We start from the raw sequence: 25,586 nt of genomic DNA on the forward strand, positions 1-25,586 counted from the left end.
GCAGCAGAGCTTGTGGCCAATGGAAGGCCACCTGACTGCAAAGCCTGAATAATTAGTGAGAATGTTGCTCATCAGGTCTGCCAGGTGACTGAGCAGTCTGTCATTCTACTTGTCCTGTTCATTCTTGTATTTCAACCAGGTCAGGGTTTCTGGGGGAAACCCCAAAGGCTGAAGCTGTATTCAGAGGGGTGGGGCTTGTGGAGGTAATGGCTCACGGGGTGTTGCTCTTGACACCAAGAGCTGAGGGCTTCCAGGAAGAGTCTTCTGAAGGAGGAGGACACAGCATTATAGAGGACAGGTGTCATAGCTGAGTGGACACAGAAAAGTGTGCTGGTCACCATGTAGAAATAGTGGTAGAAATTGCAGAACATGCTGCAAGAGAAACCCAGAAGACCTGGTTAGAGGTCCTGTCACCCCCTCACAGCATCCCCCTGCCTGCTGGGAAATGCCTCTCTCCTCCAAAGGACTGGGTGAGGAAGCCTATTTCTGCCGTCAGAAAGCACAATGTGAATTGAACAAATGTTCCATCACCACCAGCTGATGCTCTCTGCCTAGCCTCTATGATTTGCCATCCCTGGCTGTGGTTCCTGGCCACCTGCCCAGTGAAGGTGATACTGCTGACTGACAGGGGCCATCTGCCCAGTCTCCTGAGATGGTGCGAGCCCCATGCTGCTAACTGTGGTCAAGGAGCTATGGCTACACGAAGACGTGGAAACCTTTCTGAGAAGTTATGCTCCTTGTCGCAGGGATTCTCTGTGGTGGGAAGGGCTTGGCATGTGCCCGTGTTGCACATGTCTGTCAGGACTGCTGGTAGCTCCCAAGGAGATATCTGTCCACATAGGTATTTCCTTGGAGGACACATGGAGTCTCTATTCCCTCAGATGTTTGACTTCCACCATAATCAGGGGCATAATGATTTCTGAAAGGAAGATAATGAAGTATCTTTTCTTCTCTGACTGTGACATAAAAGGATGTGTGTCCTTGTCTCTGTCTGAGGGGTCTTTGTTAGCTCATGGAATCACAGCTCTGAGTCTTCTTCTTTCTCTCCTTGTAATGACATGGCCTTTGTGCCACCCCTTTCAGCCTACAGGCTTCTCTGTCCCGTAGTCAGAATCCCATAGTCACAACTACCAGCCACAAGGGCTCTCACTCACATGGCCTTGCCAGGTTAGAGGAGTTTCCAGAGAAGGCCTTGTTCCTCATCCCCAGCTGGGAGATTTTGAAGGTATAGACTGGGCAGAACCAGCTGGAGTACAGGCCACAGTTCAGAGGACTCAGTAACTAAGGGTGGAGACCCCAAACCCAGTCCAGTAAGACCCCTTCCTGGGTGCCAGGGCCCTTCCTTTACACTCACCCAGTCCACCTGTCATCAGGCATATAGCAATACATGCACCTGCGGGCATGGCACGGCAGCCAACACACAACATACACAGCTATGATGTCTCCTGCAGAACAACTGGAGAGAGTCAGAGACAGAAAGCAAACACGGGCAACCCCCTTGGGTCCCCCCCCACTGTGGGAGCCTTTCTGTGCTCTCAATAAATCCTGCTTAAAAAAAAAAAAAAGGGAAAGCAAACGCATTCTCAGTTATGCTGTCTTTAAGGGAAGAAGATGCCTGAGGTGACGACAGCATTTCCTTCTAACTTGTTCTTGGGGTCAAACAGTGGAAGGGAACTTTGAGGTGATCTGATCCCTCCCTATCCGAATCTGTTCTCCAACTTTGCATAACCCTGTCCTCTGGATGAATGTCCATCTTGACCATGACCTGGACACATGCTTCTAGAACCTTCTAGAACCTTCTCCTGGCCACTAAAATATACTCCCAATGCAGGGCTAGGCATTCCCACCTGGTCGTCTAACAGCATATGTAATATAACTTGTATCTTTCTTGCCTTAGAAAGTCTCTCCCTCCTCTTGTCCTTTTTCTGTTTGATTGTTGGCACCACCATCCAGCTGGCACTCAAACTGTAAAGACAGAGGGTCTGATTTTTTCCATTCCTCTTATAGCCCATCTATTAAATAATTTCTCCTTAGCATCTCTCCATTCCTTCCCCTCCCCTCTGCTACTACTCTAAGAGGCTCTTATCTCCTTTCCACTGGACTATGATGCCAATCTCCTAACCTTCCACCCCTTCCCTCCCCCGCTCCTATTCTTCCCTAGCCCACAAACCCTTCATCTAACCCAATGTGGCCCCTAAGCCAGCAGTGACAACATCAAGTAGGAATCTGGCAGAACTGCAGAATCTTGGGCCCCAGGGTCTATGTTTTATTACTTTCCAGATCTTTCTAACGCACACTGCTGTTTGAGAGGCACTGTTTAGCCTACTCCCCAAAGAACTGATGAGTGCGACAGACAGAAGAAACAGATCTCCATCACTACTAGACATTGACTCTTTCAATGACCACCCATTGTCTACAAAATGAAGTCCGACTCCTTCATGTGCTGCCTTCGCGATACTTATTACATCACACGGCACTTAGTTCTCACATCTCTGTCTATGCACAAGACCATGCTGTTGATGGGAGCAGAGACCCTGTCGCATACTCAGATCTCCCAGACCTTAGCTAGTGCCTGAGTTATGATGTGCACTTGGAGAGACCTCCGTTTTCCTGCACCTTTCAGAGTTTCTTTTATAAGGCCACATTTTCCCAGATACTTACAAAGACAAGCAAACAAACAGATCAATGTTGTCATAAGGAAAGTGGAGAGTTACAAGGGAGCTGGATTTGAGGACCCATCCAGCCAAAGAGTCCACAGTTCCCATCTGCAATCCTTAACTAAAACTGCTCCTTGTGTTCTTTCACAGCCAGACTTACCGAAAAGTGGCCAGGACTCTGCTTGTCTGCATGTGCTATACCCGGGAGCAGATAGGGGCCTTCAGGTGCAGAATTTCCATTCTTGTCTTTTTGTTTGTTTGTTTGTTTTTGAGCTGTAGTCTCACTCTGTCACCCAGACTGGAGTGCAGTGACTGCTCCCGGCCACTGCAGCCTCGACCTGCTGGGCTCCGGCGATCCTTCCGCCTCAGCCTTCCGAGTAGATGGAAATATAGGCTCGCGCTACCACGCCTGGCTAATTTTTGACTTATTGTAGGGATGAGGTCTCGCCAAGTTGCCCAGGGGGGTCTCGAACCCGTGGGCTCAGGCAATCTGCTTGCCTAGGCCTCCCAAAGCGCTGGGATTACAGGCAGAGCCACCAAGCCAGCTTCCATTCTTGTCTTTAATTATCCTGCTGAGCTCTACAAGAAGCCTGCTGGTGATTACATAATTCCCCTGGGGCAAAGGATAAAGGAAGCTCAGAGGGAAGTAATGACTTTCTGAGGTTACCTGGCAAGGGATTGGTGGAGGTAGGCCCAGAACCTGGGCCCATTTCTCCTGGGGCAGAATTACAGAGGATTTAACAGAACACAGATGTTGTGTGGAGGCTGCAGACCCAGCTCATGTCCTTATGTCTCACCAGGCTGGCCTGGCCCACCAGGGAGAGGGTCTTCCTCCATGCGATGAAGCTGAGTAGACCCTCCTCACTCAGCTCCAGGAGACTGGGGGCAGAGATGCCTGGGACAGAAGTAGATGGCACCTGGGAGCAGAGAGCTACTAGGTGGCTCACCGTGACCCCATTCAGGAAAATGGTTAGTGCCAAGGGGAGCATGAAGGACACCAGTACATTCATTCACCTATGGAGGTGATTCCAAGGGTTGTGGGGGTAGGATTAAGGACTTGGGTCATCAGGTTGTGCCCAAGGTCCAGAACCTGTATAAGTAGAAATGGGAGACAGAAGGATTAGAAGATAAATTTGAGAAAATTCTCAGAAAGTAGGAAGAGAACAATGACAATAGAAGAGAAAATTTGAGTCAGGCGCAATGGCTCACGCCTGTAATCCCAGCACTTTGGGAGGCTGAGGAGAGAGGATTGCCTAAGCCCAGGGGTTCAAGACCTGCCTGGGCAACTTGGCGAGATCTCGTCTCTATAATGAATCAAAAAAATTAGCCAGGCATGGTAGCATGTGCCTGTAATTCCAGCTACTTGGAAAGCTGAGGTGGAAGGATTGCCTGAGCCCCCCCCCCACACATGTATATACATATATATATAATGTATATATATACATATATATATATATACACACACACACACATATAATTGTATCACCATGTTTGGTTAAATTTATGTTAAGTATTTACATAATTGTGATTGCGTAGTCAACAGTGGATGGTACTTGGTTCTCAATGAGAGAATATGATGTAGAGTATTGGGATTGGGCAGGGCATTGCTGTTTTTGTGTTATTTACAATCCAAACCTTGTATAATTATGATCTGATACTATTTGACTTAAGAAAAACAAATTGATTATAATATGCTGTGTTTTAAATGTTAAATATTAAAATTTTTAAATATATGTGTCATAGGGGTTCTCCTCATCAGTTCTTTTACTCCTTTCCTACTGGGTATATACTCAAAGAAGCATAACTCATTTTGCCAAAAAGACATCTGCACTCGTATATTTATTGCGGTATTATCCACAATAGCAAGAACATGGAACCAATTTAGGTGCCCACCAATGGCAGACTGGATAAAGAAAATGTGGTACATATACAAAGTGGAATACTACACAACCATAACGAAGAACAAAATCATGTCCTTCACAGCAACATGGATGCAGCTGGAGACTATCATTCTAATTGAACTATCACAGAAACAAAAAAACTGAATATTACAGGTTCTCATTCATAAGTAGGCACTAAACATCAGGCACATGGGCATAAGTGTGGGAACAACAGACACTGGCCACTGCTAAAGGAGGGAAAAAGAGTGATCAGAGATACACAACCATCCATTGAATACCATGTTCACTAATAGAGGGGAGAAGGCTTGTTAGAAGCCCAAACCTCACCTTCACGCAATATACTTATATAGCAAATCCTCACATGTACCCCAGGATTATAAAATAAATAAATAAGTAAAACAAAGCAAAATAAATAAATAAATCACTAATTAAAATATGTGTGTTATAAGGTTTTTCCTTGTCAGTTCTAAGGCTGTCTTACTCCTTTCCCTTTGAAAACATTAAAAAAAAAAACCTTAAAAATATTTTAATACCACTTTAAAATCAATATAAAATATCAGAATTGGGCATTACACCTTTTTAAAACATTATTATTCATGATTTTCATCTTAATTCATGCTCACAAATCAGCACCAAGGAAAAAATAAAACATTGTATGTATATGGCACTCAGTTTGTTGAGAGACCAGTTTTATATAAATGACAACATGCTTAACTACTTGATTGTAGCTTTAATACCAGCTAAGACAAAGACTGAAAGTAAAAATACATTTATAAGTTAGCAATTAATCTTGTGAGTTTTGAAATCTTTCTGGGAAGATGACATGGCTTTTTTTACTTTGAAAATCTATGGGCAATTCTTCCTATTTAACATAGTAGTAGAAGTCCTAGCCAGAGCAATCAGGCAAGAAAAAGAAATAAAAAGTATCCAAATAGGAAGAGAGAAAGTTAAATCATCTCTCTTCACAGACAATATGATTCTATATCTAGAAAATCCTAAACATTTCACCAAAAACTTCCTAACACTGATAAACAACTTCAGTCAACTTTTGGGATACAAACTCAATGCTCAAAAACCAGTAATATTTCTATATACCAACTACATTCAAGCTTAGAACCAAATCAACAGCTCACTCCCATATGCAACCACACACACACACACACACACACACACACACACACACACACACAATACCTAGGAGTACATCTAACGAAAGAGGTGAAAGATCTCTATAAAAAGAAGTACAAAACATTGCTGAAAGAAATCAAAGGTGACACAAACAAATGGGAAAAAAAAAACCCCCAAAACTCATGCTCATAGATTGGAAGAATCAATATTGTGAAAATGTCCATACTGCCCAAAGCAATTTACAGATTCAACATAATCCCTGTCAAACCACCAGCTATCATTTTTCACAGATCTAGAAAAAAAAAATACAATACTTAAACTCATATGAAACAAAAAGAGCCCAAATAGCCAAAGCAATCCTAAGCAAAAAGAACAAAGCCAGCAACATCATATTGCAATGACTTCAAACTTCACTACAAGGCTACAGAAATGAAAACAGCATGGTACTAGTGTAAAAATAGACACATAGACCAATGGAACAGAATAGAGAACCTAAAAATAAAGTCACTGACCTCACTGACCTACAATCAACTGACCTTCGATAAAGTAGACAAAAATAAACACTGGGGAAAGGAAATCCTTTTCGACAAATTGTGCTGGGAAAACTGGCTACCCATATGCAGAAGAATGAAACTGGACCCCTTCTCTCACAATATACAAAAATTAACTCAAGATGTATTTACAACTAAAATGTAAGACTTCAAACTATAAAAATTCTAGAAGAAAGCCTAGGAAATACTCTTCTGGATTGACCTAAGCAATAAATTTATGACCAAGTTCTCAAAAACAAATGCAACAACAACAAAAAATTGACAAGTGGGGCCTAATTTAACTAAAGAGCTTCTGCATAGCAAAAGGTACAATCCACAAAGTAAGTACACAACCTACAGAATGGGATAAAATATTTGCAAACTATGCATCTGGCAAATGGCGAATTCCCAGAATTTATAATTTATTAGCTTAGATAAATTGACAGAAAAAAAATTTAAAAGTGGGCAAAGGACATGAACAGTCACTTCTCAAAAGATGACATACAAGCAGCCAACAAACATATGAAAAAATGCTCAACTTTGCTAAGCATCAGAGAAATGCATATCAAAACCAAAATGAGACCCCATCTTACATCAGTCAGAATGACTGTCTTTAACAAGTCAAAAAACAACAGATGTTGGCATGGTTACAGAGAAAAGGGAATGCTCATAGACTGTTGGTGGGAATGTCGGCTCGTTCAGCCTTGTAAAAAGCAGTTTGGAGATATCTCAGAGAACTAAAAATAGATTTACCATTCAACTGGGCAATCCCACTACTGGGTATATACCTAAAAGAGCACAACTCACTCTACCAAAAAGATACCTGTACTTGTATGTGTATCACAGCACTGTTCACAATAACAGAAACATGGAACCAACTTAGGTGCCATGTTTGAATTGCTGATTGCATAAAGAAAATGGCAGATTGGATAAAGAAAATGTGGTACATATGTACCATGGAATACCCTGCAGCCATACCAAAGAATGAAATCTTGTCCTTTGCAACAGCATGAATGCAGTTAAAGATCATCACTATCAGGGAATTAACACGGAGACAGAAAACTGAATAGCACATGTTCTCACTCATAGGTGGGAGCTAAACACCAGGTACACATGGACATAAGGATGGGAACAACAGACACTGGGGACTACTAAAGGGGAGAGGAGAGGAGGGGGACAGAGATTGAAAATCACCCACTGGATACCATACTCACCACCTGGATGATGGGCCTACTAGAAGCCCAGACCTCACCAGCATGCAACATACCCATGTAACAAACCTGCACATTCACCCCTGGAACCTAAACAACAAAGCAAAAACACAAGCAATAGTCGTGGATGAAGACACCAATTAATATGAACAACGGATCAACTCACTGATATGATAGCAAAAAGAAATTAGCATCAAAATAATCCTAACTTGGGCCTGGTTACTTTGTTGTGTTAACATATACCGTATGTTTAAACATTCTTTTATTTTATTCTATCTGTCAATACTGTTACACTGAAAGAATTCATTACAAGTTGTATCAGAAGCTTGCTCTAGCAAATTTCACAGCTTCATTGCCTTGACCAGTTTGAACTATGTCAAGGAAACCATGTCAAGGAGCATATTCACCAATACAGTCCTTGTTTAGCACTTTTTTTCCCCCCCAAGCCTGATTTCTGACTAGGAACAGCCTGGAAGCTACTACTCCAGTTTGTGAAAAGTGGTGAAAATTGGCTCCCAGGCATTTGGGGCATACAGTTGTCTGGTTTTTTGTCATGGCCACAGCAGGGTCCAGCAAGGAGCAGCACAGTCAAGCCTGAGCAGAAACTCACTGGCTATTTCACTGTAGCTCAGAATCACAGGGAAGTTGCTGGGAGGTAGGTGAGAGTCCCCTTCTGCTCTGTGGCTGTGATGTGCTTGGCCAGTGCTGGGACGGGTTGCACATGGACTGGAATGCTGAGGTGTGAGGTCATGATTGTTCACCTGACATAGTGTTAGTGCTGCTGTGTTGACTCCCTTTGTGGCTGGTCCTACTAGTCTGGAACTGTCCTGCTGCTGGGTTTTTTGCTTTTGCTTTGGTTTTTGTCTCCTTTATCATCAGGTCCAGATTTGGGTCAGGAATTTGACAACCTGCAAACATGTCTGATATAGGAAAGTGGATTTTCTAAAGATTAGATATCCTGTCTAGCCGGTTCTGTGTAAGGACATGATTTGGCAAATAGTTCTCTTTATAGGGACCATAGTAAGCAACTTCTGAAGCAAGTAGAATGTTTCCTTATGGATTAACTATACATTTTCCCATATTGTTAAGGCTGCAATTGGCATGTGTGTTTCTTCAGAAATCTTTCGTTAACGTTGAATGTTCAGGTCTCTATTTTATCTGCACAAAATCCCATTAAACTAGATGCTCTGTCTAGCTTGTCATGGGCTAAAGATGACTAGGTTATATGTTAATAAATATTGATCTGACAGTAGTTCCTCTACAAATACACACCCTGTAACCCATAGATCAGCAGCTTTAGGATAAGCCTTGCTCCAACAAGTAGTTCTGGGACTTAGAACCAGAATGTTACAGCAACAAGATCCAAATCTTCCAAAGACTTCAAAGGAAGCCCATATAACCCATACCAGCAATGCGGACTCTCTCTACTCAGAACTTTCACTCCTAATTAGAATATTGGCAGGTTCCACAGCCCTGTGCAACACCCAGGTAGCATAGAGACAGCAAACTGTAGCTAGAATTTCATCTAATAGTGACTACACTAACCCCTCAGGAAGTGAGATTGCTTCTTGTCTGTGTAAGAAGTTCTATGACACTAGATTACAAGCTGGAGGTCATACAGAGACCATACCTCCCTATCAGTATAAGAGAAAGAGACACTTTCTGAAGAGAGAGGGCATCTGGATGCTCAAGTGTGAAGAAAGTGAAGAAACTATCTTTACTCTTGGCTTTGTAGACGTGACCCAAGTGTCTCCACCTATTTTGCAGTCCCTGTATTTAAAGGGACTTCAGAGAAGGATAGCTGACATGAGGCAGCCAGACTGAGTTTCTCCTACAGAGTAAACAAAGATAGAGTTTCCTCAGCACCCAGAGAGGAACAGATCCAGCAGCATGCCCCACAAGTCTCCTAAAGAGTGATAATAAGAGCAAAGAGTGATAATAAGAGCAAAGAAGAAAAAAAAATCCACTGACCTGGGCTGAAACTGACTGGACTCTTGCCTGCACCACCGCAGTCCACCACAGTCTCTAGATATAATGGGGAAGGTGAGTGATGAGAACTCAGGAGTTCTGTGTTCCGGCTGTAAACTTGCAGGCCCCCCTGAGCCTTGTGAGACCCCAGTGCCTCATGGGAATCTGCCTTCCCCACAGCCATACTCTGCCATGGGGTGGTACAGGAAAGAAGCTTTCAGCAGCACCAGCCACCATTTCTGAGGAATTCAATCCTTGCAGGGTAGAGTGACTGCTTTCCAGCCAGCTTGAGAAGGAATGGACCCCAAGGGCAAACTCCACAGCTGCAAACAGTTCCTGGCTGGGCGGGTTGCCTGAGAACATCTGAGGCCCTAAACTGAGCTCAATCCTTGCAGGAGCTCAACCCTTGTAGGGTGGAGCAGCTGCTTTCTAGCCAGCATGGTTGGGCAGGTAGCCTGAGAACACCTGAGACCCTAAAGCCAGCTGCACCTTGACGTTCAGATCATAGATTACCTGAGGCCAAGGCAGGAGTGGAGTAGGATACATTAGCATAGCAACCTCTCACTCCCCTTGTGAACTCTTCTGTGCCTGTTCTGCACAACACCTGAGACTTCCTCCTAATCCCAACTGGGGTAGTTCAGAGTGCATACTTGTGGTGTGCTTCAGTTCCTCTTCCCTGCACTCGCCTCGAAGGCTCAAAATAGAGAGAACTTGGTATACTCCCAGAACCCCACCCTCTGCCTAGGTTGGCTGGGCACTTACTTGGAACAACACTTGCCGAGGAGAAACCCTACAACTACCATCACAGCTGGCTTTCTTCCACAAGCACTACCTCATAGCCAGAAACCACTAGTACAGCCCACAAATCAGATACAATACCTCAGCTTTGGGGAAGGTCTGATCCCGAATGCCAACTAACAACACTTTCCAAGTTACTCTAGTTATTCAGGACTCTGTGAACCAGAGCAGGCACACAGCACAGGGCTGCTACAGCTAGCAATTGAAAAACTTACCACACCAAGGTTATATATAACCAAGAGTACCATACAGAACTTATATCAGCCCCCTACCAACTTAAAATTAGAAGAAATTGTCTGCCCAAATGGAAAAGGAACCAGCAAAATAATTCTGATGATTTGAAAAAACAGTTCTCCAACACCACTAAAAGACTACACCAACTCTTCAGCAACAAACCCTAACCAAAATGAAATTTTAAAAATTCCAGACATAAGATTGATTATAAAATTGGTCAATGAACTTTGGAGAAAATTGAAAACCAACATAAAGAAATTTAAAAAACTATTCAGGACATGAATGAACAATTCTCCAAAGTGATAGACACCTTAAAAAAAAAAAACCAAGCTGAAATTCCAGAAATGAAAAAAGTATTTAGGGAAGTACAAAATGCAGTGGAAAATTTAACAGTAGACTAGAACAAGTCAAAGAAAAGAACGCAAAACTTGAAGACAAAGCTTTTGAATTAACCCAAGCAGACAACAATAAAGACAAAAGAATCAAGAGAATGGAACAAAGCCTCCAAGAAATGTAGGATTATGTAAAAATGTCCAAACCTAAGAATTATAGGTCTTCCTGAGGAAGAAGAGAAAGTAACAGGTTTGGAAAACCTATTTGAGAAAACAGTAGAGGAAAACTTCCCTGATCTTGCTAGAGATCTAAACATCCAGATACAAGAAGCCTAAAGAACCCCCAGAAGATTCACTACAAAGCCATCATCCCCAAGGCATATAATCATTCAGCTATGAAAAGTTAAAGTGAAGGAAAAAATTTTAAGAGAAGTGAGACAAAAGCATCAAATAACTTACAAATAAACCTATCAGACTAACAGAAGGCGTCTCAGAAGAAACCCTACAAGCTAGAAGGGATTTGAGTCCAATCTTCAATCTCCTCAAACAGAATAACTGTCAGTCAAGGATTTTGTATCCTGCAAAACTAAGTGCCATAAATGAAGGAGAAATGAAGTGTTTCACAGAGAAGCAAACGCTGAGGGAATTTGTCACCACTAGGTCGACTCTACAAGAAATATTCAAAGGAGCTCTAAAAGGTCAAAATACACCAGTAGAAAAATGCTGGAAATCATAAAGTTCACAGGCTTTATGGATCGCCAACACAATAGAGAAAAGAAAGAAAGAAGCCAGATAACAACCAGTATGATGAACAGAATAGTGCCTTACATATCATTAAATCTCAATGTAAATGGTTGCAATGCCCTCCTAAAAAGATGTAGACTGGCAGAATGGGAAAAAAAAAAACCACAACCCAAATATCTGATGCCTTCGAGAGACTCACCTAACACACAAAGACTCATGTAGACTCAAGGTAAAGAGCTGGGGAAAAAATTCCATGCAAATAGAAACCAAAAACAAGCAGGAGTAACCATTCTCATATCAGAGAAAAACAGACTTTAAATTAAAAAACTAAAAACAAAAAAATATGGGTTATTATATAATAAGAAAGGAATCAATCCTATGAGAAGACATAGCAATTTTAAATATACATCTTAACACCAGAACCTACAGCTTTATAAAACAAAATCTACTAGACCTAAAAAAAGAGATAGAAGCAATACAATAATAGTGGGAATATTTAACACTCCACTGACAGCACTAGACAGATCATCAAGGCAGAACGTCAACAAAGAAACATTGGAGTTAAACAGTACTCTAGAGGAAATGGAACTAACAGACATCTACAAAACATCCCATTCCAAAACTATAGAATATACATTCTTCTCATCAGCACATGAAATATTCTCCAAGATTAACCATATGCTAGGCCACAAATTAAGTCTCAATGATTGCAAAACAATTGAAATCATAACAACTGCAATCATATCAAGCACCTTCTCAGACCACAATGGAATAAAAGTAGAACTAACTCCAAGAAGAATTCATGAAACCAACAAAAACATGAAAGTTAAACAATTTGCTCCCAAATGATCCCTGGGTCAGCAACAAAATCAAGATGGTAATTTAAAAATTTCTTAAAATGAATGACAGCAATGAAACAAATTATCAAAACCTGTGGGGCAGACAAAACTGTGCTCAGAGGAAAATTTATAGCACTTAAGGCCTACATTAATAAGACTGAAAGATCACATATCAACAACCTACATCATATCTCAAGGAACTAGAAAAACACAAACAAATCAAAATCAAAGCTAACAGAAGAAAAGAAATAATAAAGATCAAAGAAGAATGAAATGAAATTGAAACTAAAACAAATACAAAGGATCAATGAAACAAAACGTTAGTTATTTGAAAAGATAAGCAAAATTGATAGACCACTAGCTAGATTAATTAATAAACAAAGAAAGAGAACTCAAATTAGCTTAACCAGAAATAAAAAAGGAGACTTTACAACTGAGATGACAGAAATTCAAAAGATCATCTGATGGCTCAGCCTGTAATTCCAGTACTTTGGGAGGCCAAGGTGAGTGGATTGCCTGAGTCCACAGGTTCGAGACCCACCCGGACAAATTGGTGAGACCTCATTTCTACAATAAATAAAAAACACGCTGGGTGTGGTGGCACATACCTATAGTTCTGGCTACTTGGAAGGCTGAGGCAGAGAGATTGCTGGAGTCCAGCAGGTTGATGCTGGGGTGGCCATGAGTGTGCCACTGCATTTCAGCCTGGGTGACAGAGTGAGACTCTGACTCAAAAAAAAAAAAAAAAAAAAAATCATCTGAGACTATTATGAACACCTCTATGTAAACAAACTAGACAATCTAGAGGAAATGGATAAATTCTGGGAAACATACAACCCACCAACTTTGAATCAGGATTATATAGAAACCCTAAACAGACCAATAATGAGTAGCAAGATTGAAACAGTAAATAGAAGTCTCCCAACAAAAAATGTCCAAGACCTGATGGACTCACAGTTGAACTCTACCAGATCATTAAAGAAGAATTGGTACCAATTTTACTGAAGCTATTCCATAAAATTGAAGAGGAGGGAATCCTCCCTAACATTCTACAACACCAGTATCACTCTGATACCAAAGCCTGGAAAAAACATAGCAACAACAAAAAAAGAAAACTACAGACCAATATACCTTACGAATAACACAGAAGCAAAAATCTTCAGCAAAATATATTAGCAAACTTAATTCAATAGCACATAATAATAATAATAATAATAATAATAATAATACAGCACAACCAAGTGGGTTTTCTCCTAGGGATGCAAGAGTGGTTCAACATAACATGTCAATTAACATGATCCACTACATAAACAGAATTAAAAATAAAAATCACATGATAATTTTAATAGATGCAGAAAAAGCATTTGATAAAATCCAGCATTGCTTCATGATAAAAAACCCTTATAAAAATAGGCATAGAGGGAATATCTCTAGAAAAAAATAAAAATTATATATCACAAACCCACAGCCAATAACATCCTGAATGGAGAAAAGTTGAACACATTTCCCCTCAAAACTGGAATATGGAAAGGATGCCCAATTTCACCCCTACTATTTAACATAGTACAGGAAGTCCTAGCCAGAGCAATAAGATAAGAAAAAGAAACAAAGGGTATCCAAATTAGAAAAAAAGAAATCAAACTATCTCTGTATGTCAATGATATGATCTTATACCTTGACAATCCTAAAGACTCCTCCAAAAGACTCCTGCACTTGATAAATGAATTCAGAAAGTTTCAGGATACAAAATCCACACACACACACAAATCAGTATCACTGCTCTATACCAATAGTGACCAAGCTGAGAATCAAATCAATAACTCAATTCCATTTACAATAGCAGCCAAAAATCTAAAACATCTAGGAATATATTTAACCAAGGAGGTGAAAAATCTCTATAAGGAGAACTACAAAACACTAATAAAAGAAGTTACAGAAGACACAAACAAATAGAGAAACATCCCATGCTCATGGACCGGAATAATTAACATTATTAAAATGACTATATTACCCAAAGTAATCTACAGATCAACACAATCCCTGTCAAACTACAAACTACCAGTGTAATTTTTCTCAGAATTAGGAAAAACAATTCTAAAATTCATATGGAATAAAAAAAGAGCCAGGATAGCCAAAACAATCTTAAGCAAAAAGAACAAAGCTGGAGGCACCACATTACCTGAATTCAAATTATACTACAAGGTTGTAGTAACCAAAACAGCATGGTACAGGTACAAGAGCAGACACATGGACCAATGAAACAGAATAGAGAATCCAGAAATAAATCCAAATACCTACGAACACTGATCTTCAACAAAGTAGACAAAAACAAACATACACTGGGAAAAGGATACCCTATTCAACAAATGGTACTGGGAAAATTAGGAACCTACATGCAGAAAAATGAAACTTGTTCCCTATCCCCCTCCATATACAAATATTAACTCAATATGGATTAAAGACTTAAATGTCAGACCTGAACCCATAAAAATCCTAGAAGAAAACCTAGGAAAACTCTTATGGACATCAGCCTAGGCAAGTAGTTTATGGCAAAAACACCAAAAACGATGCAAAAAAACAAAAATAAATAAGTGGGACTTAAACTAAAAAGCTTCTGCACAGCAAAAGAAATAATCAACAGAGCAAATAGGCAATCTACAGAACGGGGGAAGATATTTGCAAACTATACATGTGAAAAAGGACTAATATCCAGAATCTGCAAAGAACTTAGCAAGAAAAAAAGCAAATAAACCTCCTTATTAAGTGGGCAAACAATGTGAATAGATATATCTCAAAAGAAGGTATGCAAATTGCCACAAATATATGAAAAAACGTTCAACATCACTCATAATCAGGGAAATGCAAATTAAAACCACAATGAGATACCACCTTACATCAATTGGAATTGCCATCATTAAAAAAAAATCAGAAAACAATAGATGCTGGCATGGATGCAGAGAAAAGGAAACACACGCAGCTGGTGGGAATGTAAATTAGTACAACCTCTGTGGAAGGCGGTAATGGAGATCACTCAAAGAACTAAGAATAGATCTAACATTTGATCTAGCAATCCCACTACTAAGTGTCTACCCTAAAAAGCAGAGGTCATTTTATAAAGAAGACAACTACACCTGCATGTTTATTGCAGCACAATTCACTATTGCAAAGATGTGGAATAAACCGAAATGCCCATCAACCTACCAGTAGATAATGAAAATGTGGCATATATACACCACAGAATATTACACAGCTATAAAAAAAGAATAAAATTGTGTCCTTTGCAGCAATGTAGATGGAGCTGGAGATCATTATCCTAAGTAAATTGACTCAGAAACAGAAAACCAAACACCACATGTTCTCACTCACATGTGGGAGCTAAGCAATCACAAAGATGGAAATAACTGACACTGGGGACACCAGTGAGGGGGAAGGGAGAAGTAGGATTAGGGTTCAGAGACTGCCCTATGGGGCACAATGTTCACTATCTGGGGAATGGACCACCTGAGACCCAATCCCCATCACTACACAATATGTCCATTGGTCTATTAGTGTACCTCCTAAATCTAAATTTAAAAAAAAATAATAAATAAACAGGTATTCAGATTGTTCCTACTCACTGGTCCTCTCTACTTTAAGGTCACAGTGGAGTCTGTTGTCACAGCTTCTGAGTCCAGGGAACCAGGTCAGGGGACTGCAGGCAGGCACCAGGCAGCTGCAGCTCTTGGGATCCCACCCGATCCACTGGGCTGCAGTAGCAGGACCCGATTGGATGTGGCAAAAGGAAGATAGTATCTCTCAATAGAAATGGGGTCACCAGTGGCACTGGGCCAAAGTGGTGGGGACACCCAGGGGAGATCTCTCTGGGCAAAGAGCAGATAATCGGGGCTGTGGGTCTCTAGCTGACTCCTCCCCAATGGTCCTTGCAACTCTGACCTGGAGGGTGCAGAAACAGCTATTCTGGGGTTCCTCATGCCAACTGTGCTCTCACACCCCTTTGCTCACTCACCAACTGAAACAGCAACTATTTTGAGTTTTTAAAAAATGTACACATAAAACTTTGACTTAAAAAGTAAAGATGTTTTTAAAAGTAAATAAAAGGCCAGGCTCGGTGGCTCAGCCTGTAATCCCAGCACTTTGGGAGGCCGAGGCGAGTGGATTGCCTGAGACCGCGGGTTCAAGACCCACCTGGGCAACTTGACGAGACCTTGTCTCTACAATAAATCAAAAAATTAACCGGGCGTGATAGCGCGCGCCTGTAATTCCGGCTACTCGGAAGGCTGAGGTAGAAGCATCGCGGGAGCGCAGCAGGTCGAGGCTGAGGTGGCTGGGATCGTGCCACTACCCTCCAGTCTGGGCGACAGAGTGACTCCAACTCAAAATAAATAAATAAATATTTTAAAAATGTAAATGAAAAATATTAAAAACCAACAAAAATTCCACCTAGAGAAGGTAAATGGAGCTGAGTGATTCAGGAAAGACCCAGGGATAGAGGAGCAGGGAGTTCGATGAGGGGGAGGGGAGGAGGGAGGGGATTTGAGAGCAGAGCAGGTGGAAAAGGGATACAAGAGGGGGCAGGCGGGAGGGTCTTGACTCTGCACTCTTACAGCCAGGCACTGTACCAGGCTGGTTAGGGAGAAATAGAGCTAAACCTTCGGGGGGGGGGGGCCGGGGGGGCGGAAACAAACTTCAGGAAAGGGAAGAAGGTGAACATGTATTGAGGACGTGCTGTGTCCTGATTACTTTCACGTGATCTCATTGAATGATCACAGAGGATGCCGGCAGCCATGTTCTTTCCCTGTGGACAAACATGGGTGTGTGAACCCCACCCACAGACACCCAGATGCCCTTTTCAGAGCAAAGAGGAGCAACAGACAGAGGGTCTCCTGAGAGCCTGAGTTCTCCATTCAGATCCGAGTTCTCAAGGCTACTCCAGTATCTTTGCCTCAAATCTTTATTGTGGCCGCTGGCGGTGGCTCACACCTGTAATCCCAACACTTTGGGACGCCGAAGCGGGTGGATTACTTGAGCTCAGGGGTTCGCGACCAGCCTGGACAATACAGCAGAACTTTGTCTTAATAAATAAACACACAAGCAAGCCGGGCGTGGTGGTGCGTCCCAGTTACACTGCACTCCACAATGGGCGGCAGAGTAAGACTCCGACTCAAAAAAAATTAAAAAATTGTGGCAAAAGCTCCTAGCAACTGTGTTTCTATCACTTGCAACGTAAAGAGTTCAGACTGAAACCCCTCTCGCCTCTTTTATCGCCTCCACAACGACCTGATTCAGCAAGTGCGCGGACAGCGCGTTTCCTGTAGTTCACCACTTAAAACTTCACGGGTAGAGCGCGATGATTAGCGCTTGGAGCGCGATGAACAGCACCTTGACCCAGAGGCGAGTGCCCACGCCCAGCAGAGCGTCCAGGCCCAGTCCCGGGGGCTGCGGGCTGCTGATCTCCCTCCCACTCTACTGGTTTTATTCCCGCTCCCGCAGCTGCGCTCCCTCGCTCTCACCGCCCCTAGCCTGGCTGAGCACGTGGTAGCGCAGGGCATTGCCTGTCATGCACCAAGTAAACATTAACGCGTATAGCGCAAAGATGATGAGCACGTGGAACGCAATGATCAACGCCTTGGCCCTGCTGGCCAAACACTTTTTATCACAGGTTTTCTGAGCAGCAGGACCGCGCCTTCAGCCGCAAGTGCAAGGGCAGCGCATTTTTTGTGGCGCACCACGTAAAAATACAATGGAAGGGGGCCAAGATTAGCGCGCAGAGCGCAACGATCAGCGCCTTGGCTCAGAGACGAGTGTCCACGCCCCGCCGAGCCGCAGGGGCCGCGGTGTACCCTCATCTCCATTCGGCTACCGCGGCTGCGCTTCTTCGCTCTCACTGCCAGGAACCTGGCTGAGCACGTGGTAACGCAGTCGCCCTGCATGCCTGGACGGTGCCTTCAGCACTACAAGCACGGACAGCGCATTGCCTGTTGTGCACTGCGAAAAAATTCGCGCGTGGAGCGCAAAGATTAGCGCGTAGAGCGCAACGTTCGGCGTCTTGGCCCAGAGGCGAGTGTCCACGCCAAGCAGGGCGTCCAGGCTCAGCCACGGGCTAGGGCTGGGCCGCGGGGTCGCGGGCTGCTAGTCTCCATCCCGCTCCCGCGACTTTTATTCCTCCCTCTCATTGCCCTGATCCTGGGGGAGCCACCTGGCTAGCGAGCGCGTCTGCTCCCTGGGAACCTCCAGAACCAGGGGGACACGGCCCCTAAAGGGTGTCCTTGAGCCAACGCGGGACCGCAAGTGCAAGCCCGTTAGCGACGGTCACACTTCTCGGTCAGTTCGACCCAGGGAAATACGTGCCGGGGGGAAAGTGGGCTCCTTTGGGGGCTGATAGTCGTAAGTTGGACCGGACTCCTCCCCGCACCCTCCCCCCGCCCCAACTTACCAGCTTTGTGACCTTAGGCAAGTTTTTTGTTTTTGTTTTACCTCTCTGAAGCTAGTTTTGCAACTTCAAATTATTACTTACCTACATTGCAGAATATTTGTGAAGATTAAACGAGCAAATCTGTGTGAAAATTCCTGCCTGCCGCATAAAAAGACACGGAGATTTCGTCTTGCACTTTGGCCTGTGTGTAGCTGGTTTTTGTGTGTGCAGTCCCAGAGATGGCTCGGGAAAGAGTTTGCCAGTATTTCGACATGTTGTGAATGTTTGCGTTCTCGCTATAGGGCTGTTTCAATGCTGCACTAATAACTGCCTCAAGGAACTCCTTTGCTACTGACAGATACATCCTGATGGCATCTTGCTTTCTGGGTCCTTTGAGAATATCATTCTCACAGAGCAGTGGAAAGTGAGAAGAGTGCTTCACCTATTTTAAAATCTTTCACTGATCTCCCTCCTAAATTCATGCTGAACATCAAAAGTTTGAAACTTTCTTTTCTCATCTTGAGAACCCCTGACCTTTATTGGAGACAAAATTGAAATTAGGACCCAGGTAAATTGACATTTTTGTCTTCAGCAAGGTTGTTATGTCCCAGTGATAATTCATTCAATATTCCATTGAATAGGTAACCATACCCATATTGAAATTGAGATTGTGTAAGTTTACTTTTATTCTGCACAATAGCTTTATTGAGATTAAACATATTTATTGAATTATAAGAATTGCTAACAACCAGGACTGGATCCCTGGGTGTGTGACCTGTGTGACTGCACAGGACCCCAGGCTTAAAAGGGCCCTGCTCAGAGTTTAATGCTCTGTTGCTGTCATCTGGGAATCCTTCATAATTTTTGAACAAGGGGTCCTGCAACTTCATTTTGTATGGGACCCTGCAAATTGCATAGCCAATTATTCTAACTACAATGAGAATATTCCACAAGGAGAGGAAATTGAGCAGAAGTAGCTAGACATGTTCTTGAATATTTTGCAATTAAAGAACCAACTGAATGAAAGAGGGCTTTCTTTGTCATAATTTGTGATTTTTAATTGTTTATATCTCTTTCTTAAATGGTATTTTGAAGTTTTAATTTTGAAAGAAGAGTCATGGCCACTTAATTTCTTGCGATCTCAAGGAAGTTAAGAGATGAATTAAGACACTAAAACAAAAGGAGAGATGATGTAATTCCAGAACAGTGAAGAGGCTTGGTGCCACACAATGATTGTTTCCCTTAAATCATCACTTAGAATAATTTTACCCTGTATCTCACAGGTTTAAAAGCTTTTAATGAATTAATAAACTGCTATAGATCTAGCAATTCTTTCTATATGGAAGTCTCAGGACACGGTGTGAGTCTACCTTGCTCTGTCCCCTTTTCAGCTCCAATGTGGTCCACTCGATAAGGCTTGAGAAGAAGAAGGGGAGGCCTGAGTGGCAGCAGAGGGGTTCAGGGTACAATATATAATGACCTGGGTCAATAAATTATTTCAGAATTCAATATCAAGCCTTATATGTTATTCTTATCTACTTCCTCTTTTCTGTTTGTATGAGCAGTGGAGTTTCTTCTTTTGTTTTTGTGTCAGTAACTTGAAATCAGATGATATTTACTCTGGTATCATAAAGGTTAACACCTAAGCATTTTCTTTTACATGCATCAATCCCTTCTGCTGCAATGGTTGTCTCCAAGAAAAGCACTTGTGCCTTTGAGTTACAAGATGAATTAGCTGTTTTTTCTTGGAGTACGGTTTTAACCTGAAAGTATGACTAACAAACTATGGTCATTTAGACCTGGATATTTGGCAGATATTTTTCTCAAAAATGAATGAAGTAAGCCTAGCACTTGGGGGAAAACACTAGAAAGTATCTTGGTAAGTAAATATATGTGAGTTTTCAAAATTCGAGTTTTCAAAAATATTTGAGTTTTCAAAAAGAAATGAGAATTTTGTCCCATTGTGTCTGCCACCATGAACTCGACTGTTCTCCAATAAAGACTTTTCTAATAATATCAGTGGTGACATTAAAGAATGTGATTGTTGGCCAGGTTCAGTGGCTCAGCCTGTAATCCCAGCACTATGGGAGGCTGAGGTGAGTGGATTCCTGAGCCCGTGGGTTTGAGACCTTGTCTCTACAATAAATAAAAAATTAGCTGGGTGTGGTAGAGTGCACCTGCAGTTCCAGCTACTTGGAAGGCTGAGGCGGAAGGATCGCCGGAGCCCAGCAGGTCGAGGCTGAAGTGGCCATGAGTGTGCCACTGCACTCTAACCTGGGCATCAAAGTGAGACTCCAACTCAAAAAAAAAAAAAGAATGTAATTGTTGTATAATGTATGTGGAGATGTATCAACAGTTGGAAGACCTGCATAACTACATGAGTCAAATAAACAAAGCACAATGTTATAAAATTGTGTATGAGTAAAAGATGTACTCAAAATGAAAAGTACACCAACAAATTTTCATGTAACCGATTATGAAAAATGCATTGAGATAGTTTCAGTTTCCATATTATAACAACCTTTAAGAATTCACTACTTGTCAAATTTGGCATCATATTAAAGAAAAACATCCACAAGTATCTGAAAGATTATAAAAATACTGCTCATCTTTTCCAATGACATATCGGTGTGAAACTGAATTTTCTTTATATACGTCAACCAAAGCAAAAATCTCAGAACAGACTGAACACAGAAACAGAGGATCAACTGTCTTCAGTTTATAGCCAGACATTAATGACGTCTGCAAAAATGTGAAACAATATAAACAATACTTTTTTATAAACTTGAAAACGTGTTTTTTAAAAATAAAAATGCTTTATGTTACATGCAACATATTTATTGTTTGTTATTTTAAATGAATTTAAAATACATATTTTTAAAATTTCTCAGTTTTAATTTTGAAAAGTATAACATTTTCATATCAGGACCCCTTTACATTCTCAGAAATTACTTAGGACCCCAAATAATGATTGTTTGTATGGGTTATATCTATCAATATTTATATATATCAATATCTATCAGTATTAGAAATTAAAACTGATATACAATTAAATATTTTTTCTCATTCTATGGATTGTCTCCCTGCTCTCTTGATGATTTCTTTTGCTATGCAAAATCTTTTCAGTTTGATGAGGTCCCACTTGTCTGTTATTATTTATGGCATATGCTTTTGGGGATTTGATTAGGAATTAGTTGCCTACTCCAATGTGCTTAAGAGTGGGCTTCCCTTATTTTCTTCTAGGATTCTTATAGTCTGAGGGTTTACATTTAGGTCTTTGATCCATTTAGTGCTGATTTTTGTATATGGTGATAGGTAGGGATTCTGTTTCATTCTTCTGCATGTGGTCAGCCAGTTTTCCCAGCGCCATTTGCTAAATAAGGTCTCCTCTCCCCAGTGGTTGTTACTGATGGAAAATGTGATACATATACATGATGGAATAGTGTGCAACCATAAAGAAAGACAAAATTATAGACTTCACAGCAAGTTGGATGGACTTGGAGATCTATACTTAGTGATCTGTCACAGAAACCAAAAACCAAATGCCACGTGTTCTCACTCATAAGTGGGACCCGAACATTAATCACAGTAGCGCTAGGGAGGGATTGGCAGTCACAGGACACTGCCAGGGGAGGAGGAGGCATGTAACAACACAAAGTGTACCTGGTCCTAAACTAGGGGAAATGAGGACCAGTTAGAGGCCCAAACATCACCTGCATGTACATTCCTTATGTACCTAAACTTGACTCAGTTACATTCCCACATCTCTCTAATAAAATAAAAAAGAAAAACTAAAAAAAAATTAAATAAAACTGAAAACTAAAACTGAAAAAAAAAGCCATGGGATTAAGTTTAAGTTTCCATCAAGTTTAAGGATTCCAGATGAATATTAAACAACTTTTTTGAAGCAAATAACCAGTGTCAATACATTTTGTAACTTTTAAATGGGTTTTGTGTATAGCTCAGTAAGGTCTATAGGAAAAAGGCAGATTTCTGCTTCCCTTTGGAAGAATTCTTCAAGTACTTAGTCTCCCAAACACTAGGCTGGTATAGCAGAGAGGACACTGGGCTTGTAATCAGAAAAAGTGGAGGCAAGTCTCAGTTCTGCTCAGTTCTTGTGTCTTGGGCAAGCTAGACAGCTTCTCTTAGTCTTTGTTTATTCATCTGAAAAGCAAGGGTGATAACAATACTATCTGTTTTTCTTTTTGTTTTTAGTTTTAGAGTTGAGATGTCACTCTATCACCCAAGCTAGAGTGCAGTGGCACGATCATGGTTCAACATAGACTTGACCTTCTGGGCTTCGGCAATCCTCCCATTCTCAGCCTCCAAAGTACCTGAGACTACAGGTGTGCACCACTACACCTGGCTGATTTTTTGATTTATTATTATTATTATTATTTTGTCAAGACAAGATCTTGCTATGTTGCCCAGGCTGGTCTCCCATTCCTGGGCTCAAGTAATCCTCCTACCTTGGCCTCCCAAAGTGCTGGGATTACATGTGTGTGACACCACACCCTACTTTTCTGTTTTTCTTATCTCATTGGGTTAGAGCACTGAGCAGATAGGAATCATAGAGACCGCAGTCCCTAAGCTGTCACTTCAGGGAGTTAAACCTTAAACTTCTATGCAGCAGGGGAGCCCAAAGATACAAGGGACAGTCTTTGGTCTTTCATGTATGGCACTATTGTGGGCTGGTTCTGTTTTCCAGGAGAATGTATCAGAGATGTGAAACAGGTATTGATGCCTTTGTGTAAGCATTCTCTGTCATGTAGAAGGAGGAAAATCTCCTTTGTATCTTTTGCAGGTGGGGCCATTCCAGCAAGGTCAGAAGAAAACTGGGCAATGCAGTCACTGTGGAAATGGGGGAAATTCAGCATCACAGAATCACCCACTGGATTCCCTTGACAGATGTGTGCAGAAGGCTAAGAATGTCTGACTTCACCAGGGACCAGGGCAGAATGACTGCAGTGCCCTCAGTTTGTAAATCTCATGTATGGTCACCCTAACCTTAAACCCTTCTCGGGGAGTTTATTCATGCACAGATGCTCTGGGCCTAGATCTTATTTCTGTGATACCCATCAGAGCCTAATTTGACACGTGAATAAAAACATGCCATCACTTGTGTTCAGACTGATGTCAGCCTTTATTGGAAGACTCTCATCTTTGGTGTCCTCCACCATCTACATAGAATCGAAATCTTGGCTTTTTTTTTTTTAATTGATCAATATTTTTTATTATGGTTTTGTGGGGTACAGTTAAGGGTTAGGTGTACAATTAAGTTTCATTCAGGCACCCTGTTGATAAGAGGTGTTTTCCCCTCCCCAGACAGATATTTGCTGCTGTTAATCTCATCCTCCTCCCCCCCATAATTTCCCAGTACTGTCAGTCATTTTCTTATAGTATTACATTGAATATTCAAGGTCCATTATATGAGTGAGAACATGTGATACTCGAATCTTTGTTTCTGTGAGAGGTCACTCAGTATTATAGACTCTAGTTCCATCCAGGTTGCTGCAAAATTCATGATTTTGTTCTTTTTTATGGCTGCGTAGTATTCCATCATGTATTATGTACCACATTTTTTTAATCCAGTCCTCTTTTGATGGGCAGCATGATTGTTTCCAGTTCTTGCTATTGTGAACAACGCTGTGATAAATATATGTGTGCAGGTATCTTTTTTTAATAGAGTGATTTGAGTTCTTCAGGGTATATTCCCAGTAGGGGGATTGTGGGGTCATATGGAAGGTCGATTTTTAGAGCTTTTAGGAATCGCCACACTGCTTTCCACAGAGGTTGCACTAGTTTACACTCCCACCAACAGTGTAGAAGTGTTCCCTTTTCACCACACCCTCTCCGGCATCTGTTATTTTTTGAGTTGTTGATAATTGCCATTCTGACTGGAGTTAGTTGGTATCTCAGTTTGGTTTTGATTTGCATCTCCCTGATGATTAGTGAGGTTGAGCATTTCATCATGTGTTTGTTGGCTGCACGGATGTCTTCTTTTGTGAAGTGTCTGTTCATATCTTTTGTCCATTTTATAATGGGGTTGTTTGTTTTCTTCTTTTCAGTACATTTCAGTTCCTTGTAGATCCAGGATGTTAAGCCTTTGTCAGACCTGGAGTTGGCAAATACTTTTTCCCAGTCTGTAGGCTGTCTCCCTGCTCTCTTGATGGTTTCTTTGGCTTTGCAGAAGCTTGTCAGTTTAATAAGGTCCCACTTGTCTATCTTCTCTCTTATGACCTGTGGGTTTCGGGTTTTGTTCAGGAATTGGATGCCAGTTCCGATTTCCATGAGGGTATTTCCTTCCTTTTCTAAGGTTCTTATGGTTTGAGGTTTTACATTTAGGTCTCTGATCCATTTGGAGTTAACCTTTGTGCATGGGGATAGATAGGGGTCCTGTTTCAATCTTCTGCATGTGGTCAGCCAGTTTTCCCAGCACCATTTACTGAATAGGTTCTCCTCTCCCCAGTGGTAGGTGGTGGGGGCTTTGTTGAAGAAGAGTTGGTTGAGAAATTGAGGTTTTGCTTCTGGAATCTCAATTCTATTCCATTGATCTATATGCCTGTTCCTGTACCAATACCATGCTGCTTTGATGATTGTAGCTTTATAGTAAAGTTTGAAGTCTGGTAATGTGATACCACCTGCTTTGTTTTTTTTTGCTGAGGATTGTTCTGGCTATTCTTGGATGTTTGTGTTTCCATATGAATTCCTGTGTTGTTTTTTCTAGGTCTGAGAAGAATGTTGTTGGTAATTTAATGGGTATTGCACTGAATTTGTAGATTGCCTTAGGTAAGATGGACATCTTCACAATGTTGATCTTCCAATTCATGAG

The 25,586-nt window shown here is 41.6% G+C and overlaps 1 protein-coding gene across 1 annotated transcript; it reads right to left on the reverse strand.

Annotated features, from left to right (window-relative positions):
• Positions 1-215: 215 nt before the first annotated feature.
• On the reverse strand, positions 216-18,482 carry LOC103272781 (neurotensin receptor type 2-like; the record flags this gene model as incomplete). Its single annotated transcript, XM_021718672.1, is given in 7 exon segments — positions 216-372; positions 1,355-1,442; positions 1,787-1,799; positions 3,407-3,661; positions 14,322-14,344; positions 18,228-18,461; positions 18,464-18,482. Coding segments are annotated over 7 exon segments (789 nt in total), but the record flags the coding sequence as incomplete, so codon positions are not given.
• Positions 18,483-25,586: the final 7,104 nt, after the last annotated feature.

The sequence above is a fragment of the Carlito syrichta genome, unplaced genomic scaffold, assembly GCF_000164805.1.
Source record: "Carlito syrichta isolate Samal-C Ts95f unplaced genomic scaffold, Tarsius_syrichta-2.0.1 Scaffold313228, whole genome shotgun sequence".
Classification (NCBI taxonomy): Eukaryota; Metazoa; Chordata; class Mammalia; order Primates; family Tarsiidae; genus Carlito; species Carlito syrichta.